The following is a 6,833-nucleotide window of genomic DNA, read 5'->3' as shown; positions in this document are numbered from 1 at the left end:
GCAGAGTCAACGTGTAGATGCGCCCACCTGAGCGTTTGATCCTGTTTCGGCGAGAGCGGAACCGCCAACACTAGGACTGATTTTGGAGATATACAAGTACATAGCATTGCTTTATCTCCAAAGAGTTCCAGAGCAACATGTTCCTGGATCTCAGGAGAGGCCCAGCATGAGCTGAAAGGGTCAACGGCTTCTGTCCACCCACCATTTTTGTTCTTGGAATGAACAGGACCCAGAAAGTCCTATAAAGGCAACCACGAGGCCCTCCTCGACCATTGCGATATTCTCCCTGCGACAAAGCAGGATGAAGCCGGCCCTTGGTCTGGCTCTGGCCCTGACCTGCTTGGGATCCGTTGGCGCTTTGCTGGACATCCCGGTGCAGCAGGACTTCCTCTGGAAGAAGGTCAAGGGGTCTTCCGAGAATCCACAGACAATTAGAGCGACTGCAGTGGGGAATGGGTAGACTTTGATACCACATTCGATACTGCCCTGATAGCTCAAGGAAATGGGATCCTGGAAACTGGAGTCTTCTCAAGCTCCCAGGCCATCCTCATTGGGCCCTGGTCTCTCTCGGTGGTACCGACCATCCCGTAAACAGACAGGATACATCCTAGGACTATGCGAAAGCCTATTGAAAGACCGGCTTCTGGGTGAAGCATACCATAGAGTTGTGCAGGAGGACCACAGAAATGCCTAGGGAGGACACCTGCACTGATATTGTTAGCTTTCCAGCTTGACTCACTTGTCAATGTCTGGCATACTACGGAGTCACATTGGAGGATCATAGAAATGCCTAGAGGGGGCATTCATGTCATCCAGTGTGGCCAGTGGTAGAAGCATAGCATAGAGTTGAGTTGGAGGACCACAGAAATGTTTAGAGAGTACACTTCTATAGGTATCATTAGCTCTCCAGCACAACTTGCTGATACATACCGTTGGAGGACCCTGGAAATGCCTAGAGGGGCTACCTCTGGAGTCACCGCTATATCTTCCAATGCGACTCTATGGCCAACGTGCAACAGAAACTTACCATAGAGTCGCATTAGAGGACCATGAAAGCGCCTAGAGAGACGCAAGTAAAGAAAACCCAGTCCCATGAAAATGAGGTTTTGATCTATGGATTCGAATCAATATTTATATGCCTTTCCTTCTGCAGGGAGTTTAGTATAGTTCCAAATGGAACTCTCATAGGGGACTTATGATTGATTATTGATTGACTGATTTATTTATTTATTTTTTTAGGTTGTTGGGAAATGGTATCCGGGGGCAATGGCAAAGCAATATCCCTTGGAGCGGACCATGTATGCCTACACCACCCAGCCCTTGAGCAATGGAGACCTGGTCCTCAAAATCGATATCCCCCGGTAAGAAGGTGCTTGATTGACACTTACGTCAATCAAAGAAGTCAATCAATACCCACGTCATCACTTCTCCCACCTTTTCTATCGATTGAATTTGTTTTATTGTCTTTTATGTTGAGCTGTGGCAGTTCTATGGGGTGTCAAACTGCCCTAATCCTACAGTTTAAACACTCCCATAGAAAGCAATGGGGCCTTGGGAAACTACAACTCCCAGGATTCCGTCTCATTGAACCAGTGTGATGGATAAAGTCCATTTATTGTCCCTTTTTTTGCAAGCCCTTTCGTTTTCTTTTCCAGAGACGGGGAATGCCGACGGAGAAGGATGGTTCTGTATGCTTTGAGGCTCGCTATATTCGAAACTGAAGGTGATATTATTATTATTATTATTATTATTATTATTATTATTATTATTATTATTATTACATTTACCATGATTACATTTATTCTTATGGTAGCATAAGTTCCTGGTGATGTCTGGGTTAGGTCTTTTGTAATACTATTTATGAGAAATAGTCATTGTTTGCTTGTATTTTCATGAATGCTCCCATTAGAAAATGGCTAAGGATGTGGATGAACTACAACTCCCAACATCATTTTTATTGCATAGATTTAGCTTATAGATCTAGATTTATTCTTACATTTATTATTGTTGTTGTTGTTATCTATTTATTATTATTATTACATTTGATTTTATAATTATTATATTTGCCATTCTTACATTTATTATTATTATTACTTTATCAATTTATTATTATTATTATTACATTTGTTTTTATAGTCTGATCCTTATCATTCTTACATTTAATTCTTTTTATTTATTATTATATTTATTATTATTATTACATTTAGTCATATTTATTATTACATTTATTCTTACATTTATTATTGTTGTTGTTATTATCTATTTATTATTATTATTACATTTGATTTTATAATTATTATATTTGCCATTCTTACATTTATTATTATTATTACTTTATCAATTTGTTATTATTATTACATTTGTTTTTATAGTCTGATTCTTATCATTCTTACATTTAATTCTTTTTATTTATTATTATATGTATTATTATTATTATTATTACATTTAGTCATATTTATTATTACATTTATTCTTATATTTATTATTATTATTATTACATTTATTATTATTATTACATGCATTCTTATTATTACATTATTATTATTACATTTGTTTATATGTTTATTCTTATGTTTATCATTTTTACATTTATTTATTATATTATTGTTACATTATTCTTACTTTTTAGTTAATCTTATTCGGACAGTGGTAGTCAGAGACTGGGTTTCAGTTTCAGTTTTCCCATACAGCTTCAGGTCATCCATGTACATCAGATGTGAAATTTCTTTGAATTAATAATAGCCTTTCTTTGAATTAATAATAGCCTTTTCTTTCTTTCTTTCCTTCCTTCCTTCCTTCCTTCCTTCCTTCTGCAGATGGCAAGATAACAATTTATTTCGTGGAGACGGATTATGAGACCTATCACATTGTTTATGTCGAAATGGAGGACGAACACTTCCTGCATCTGTACAGTAGGTTTTGGGAGGGAGATAAATAGATAGAGACATAGACAGACAGACAGATAGATTTTCATGTCAGGAGCAACTTGAGAAACAGCACGTTGTCTGCAGGTCAGGTGAGCTCCCTCTGTCAGCTCCAGCTCCTCATGCAGGGACATGAGAGAAGCCTCTCACAAGATGGTAAAACATCAAAACATCCGGGCAGCGTCCCCTGGGCAACATCCTTGCAGACGGCCAATTCTCTCGCACCAGAAGCAACTAGATAGATAGATAGAGATATATGTAGATAGATGAATAGATAGAGGAATTGGCAGATACAAAGACAGACAGATAGATAGATAGACATAGATTGAGAGATTATTTATTTACTTATTTATTTTTGTATCAGAAGCAAACTGAGGGTACAGTTGTAGTGTATTTGAAAACACAAGCGGAAAACACAAAACGGAAGCGTGCTGGGCCCATAACCAATTGTCAGAGTAATGCGCGCAGCATAGCAGCAGATGTATGATGTCAGTGGAGCGCAGAACGAAGGGACGTCAGAGACAATGTTTAAAAGTTTTTACAAAGTTTTACTGAACAAAACAAACAGACTTGCAGACGATAGACACAGGACTTTCAATCTAGACAAACAGCAGAGATCTTCTCAGCAGGCAGAACAGATCTCATCTGATGCAATCAGCAATGATACAAACACACTTGTAGTCTGGACACTCCTCTCTGGCTCCAGCCACATATCCAAGGTCAATACAGCTTCTTACCAAATTAACTCTTTACACACTATAGCATTTCCTGGATGATGCAATACATGCTAGACACAAATTTCATTTAAACACTACCAATACACAAATCCCACATTAACAAAAACTTGGCATGATAGTAAATGCCCTTTGAGCAGAAGCTGGCCACTTGGAGTGACGGTAAGGAGGTCCTCTGGGGCCACTGTAAGGAGACCCCCCATTGCGTTGTGCCCTTGTTTTCCAGCCAAGGACGAAGCCCCTCCGGAGGCGGCCAAGGAGCGCTTCCTCGCGCTCGCCCAAGACCTGAATTTCCAATCCGATCGGATCTACTATGCCAACCAATTGGGTGAGTAAGAGGAGCCGAGGGCTTCTTAGGCCACTGCTATTGTGACCCTGGGAATTGTAGTTTCCCAAGGTCTGCCTGGGAAATTTCCTCTTTGATGTTCATTATTATTGAATAGACACCAGGCATCAGATGTCCCTTATATAATGACTAGCTTTGCCCGGCCACGCGTTGCTGTGGCTTATGGGAATCCAGGTAGAATAGCAGTGAATAGCCTTGCAGTCTCAAAGCCTGGCCGTTTTCTGGAGTAGCTGGAGCTTTTTGTTGTATGAACGTAGAGGCATGGATGAGGGGTTGTGATGCCAAGTTTAGTGTTTCTGGGATGTGTAGTTTTGTTGTTTTGTCCTAGGCCGAAATTTCATTATTCTTTTATATAGATATACTAGCTGTGCCCAGCCACGTGTTGCTGTGGCGAAGTCTGGTGGTCTGGGAAATAAAGTATTGAGGAATTGGTGGTAGTTAAGGTCAAGGTTTTCCCCTGACATTAAGTCCATTATAAATGGGTTATATAGCTGTGTGGAAGGGCCTTGAGTCTACACTGCCATATAATCCATTGCAAATCACATAATCTGTATTTTATAGGCAGTGGGGAAGAGGCCAAAGTGAGGCCTAACTCTGCCTGTCCCCTACGTTGAGTGGGTTGCTAGGAGACCAAGTGGGCGGAGCTTAGCCTTCTAACTTTCAGCAATTGGATAAAAACAATTATTCCTCTCCCTCTAATTAGGACTTTATTTTTCTTTTCTTTTTGTTTTATGGACGTCGAGGCATGGATGAGGGGTTGTGCTGCCAAGTGTAGTGTTTCTGGGATGTGTCGTTTTGTTGTTTTGTCCTCGGCCGAAACATCATTACCCTTTTATATATATAGATATAGATGATGATGATGATGATGATGGCGATGATCTCCTTTTCCTCTGCAGGTCTCTGCACTGACCCACCTGTAGAAGTATAGGTAAAAATGAAAAATTATTTATGACTGTTTTGGGGACCCGGCGGTGCCTGGGTTATTAGAAGCAGGCATTTTTTATTTGGGGGTTCAGGGCTCTCTGGATGCAGGTGAACTACAACTCCCAAAACAAGGTCCATTCCCCGAAACCCCTTCAGTATCTTCAGCTGGTCATGGGGATTCTCTGCGCCAAGTGGATACCTCCTTCACATACACTTTTCACTTTTATTGTGTGTATACAATAGAATAGAATGGATTGATTATTATTATTATTATTGGGAATTGTTTATTGTTGTTGTTATTATTATCTTTATTTCCATCCTACCCCTGCCCCCCCCCCCCAAATAGGGGCTCAAGCTGGCTAACAATAACATTATTATTATCATTACCATTATTTCTATCCAACCTTTCCCCCATAGAGACTCAAGGTGGCTTATTATTATTATTATTATTATTATTATTATTATTATTATTATTATTATTGGTGGGTGTCACGATCAAGCCCGAAATGGAAATTTTGCAATTGAGACATTGCAAGAGATGGCAAATGTCATGAATTCTTTGAAAGGCAGGGCAGGAAAAGAAACCCGGCTTTTGAATGAAAAGTAATGCCTCCACCTTCGTAACTCCTCAAGAGATGCCGCAGACCAGGACTGCCATCGGTTGAGGAGTTACGAAGGTGGAGGCATTACTTTTCATTCAACCCTCGTATGACATTTTCTTGTGAGTCTAAATTGCTGTATATACTCGAGTATAAGCCTAGTTTTCCAGCCCTTTTTTTAAAGACCGAAAAAGCCCCTCTCGGCTTATACTCGGGTGAGGGTCCTGGTTGGCTTATATTTGGGTCAGCTTATACTCGAGAATATATGGTACATTTATTATTTTTCTCTATTATTATTGGTATTATTACATTTATTATTTTCCTCTATTATTGTTGCTACTATTACATTTATTTTACTCTATTTTTATTATTTTTATTAATAATACATTTATTATTTCACTCTGATATTATTATTATTGCATTTATGATTTTACTCTATTTATTATTACATGTATTATTTTCCTGTATTTATTATTATTATTACATGTATTATTTTATTCTATTATTATTAAAAGGATACATAAGCACACTTACATTGAAAAAGAGGAAAATAATGATCTGATCAGAGTTGGACAGTCTTATCTTAAATTTGAGCTTTATGTAAATATTCAAAAACATTTAACCTACTGATGCCTCTATTAATGTAATTTTATTGGTATCTGTGTTTTAGTTCTGAAATTTCCCACCCTCGGCTTATACTGGAGTCAATGTTTCCCCAGTTTTTTGGTGGTAAAATTAGGTGCCTCGGCTTATATTCGGGTCGGCTTATACTCGAGTATATACGGTAAAACAGAATCTTGATTTTTCTTCTTCCTTCCTTTTGGCAGGGAAAGCGTCAAGCTGGGCAAATGAAAATCCTTGCTGGGCTTATTTCGCCGACACTTCCCGGCCTCCTTCCTCTGATTCCAGATCAATATCGATATCTAGATCTATCTCAATAAAAAGACTTCAAGGGGAAACCCCAGGCTGCCTTCTTGCGTGTGTTTTGGAATAATAATAATAATAATAATAATAATAATAATAATAATAATAATCCATCACACAGTCCTAGACACTTGGGAAGTGTTCGACTTGTGGTTTTGTGACACGAAATCCAGCATGTCTGCCTTGTTTGCTGTGACATAATAAAATAATAATAATAATATGATAATAATAATATGATAATAATAATAATAATAATAATAATACACTTTCCCTCAGGCCCCGCCCCTTCTCTACTCCCCTCAGGCTCCACTTGGCCTTTCCCTTGAGGCCCCGCCCCTTTCTCAGGCCCCGCCCCTTTTCTACTCGCCTTCTCTGAGGCTCC

The 6,833-nt window shown here is 38.9% G+C and overlaps 1 protein-coding gene across 1 annotated transcript; it reads left to right on the top strand.

Annotated features, from left to right (window-relative positions):
* The first annotated feature begins 260 nt into the window (after positions 1–260).
* On the top strand, positions 261–6,486 carry LOC103277515 (prostaglandin-H2 D-isomerase). Its single transcript, XM_062960338.1, has 7 exons — positions 261–400; positions 1,240–1,361; positions 1,656–1,723; positions 2,817–2,912; positions 3,885–3,986; positions 4,901–4,932; positions 6,355–6,486. Exons 1-6 carry the CDS (start codon positions 302–304, stop codon positions 4,930–4,932), a joined length of 519 nt encoding a protein of 172 aa, XP_062816408.1. The 5' UTR covers positions 261–301; the 3' UTR covers positions 6,355–6,486.
* Positions 6,487–6,833: the final 347 nt, after the last annotated feature.

This window comes from Anolis carolinensis, unplaced genomic scaffold (genome assembly GCF_035594765.1).
Source record: "Anolis carolinensis isolate JA03-04 unplaced genomic scaffold, rAnoCar3.1.pri scaffold_7, whole genome shotgun sequence".
NCBI lineage: Eukaryota > Metazoa > Chordata > Lepidosauria > Squamata > Dactyloidae > Anolis > Anolis carolinensis.
Note: the sequence above shows the minus strand (reverse complement) of the source record. Positions and strands in the feature narration are given on the sequence as shown.

Excerpts from the sequence above, each read along its gene's own strand:
- LOC103277515 (XM_062960338.1), top strand. The coding sequence starts at position 302 with ATGAAGCCGGCCCTTGGTCTGGCTCTGGCCCTGACCTGCTTGGGATCC. Across the intron at positions 401-1,239 it reads AGGACTTCCTCTGGAAGAAG|GTTGTTGGGAAATGGTATCC; the intron begins GTCAAGGGGTCT and ends TTATTTTTTTAG. Across the intron at positions 3,987-4,900 it reads CTACTATGCCAACCAATTGG|GTCTCTGCACTGACCCACCT; the intron begins GTGAGTAAGAGG and ends TTTCCTCTGCAG.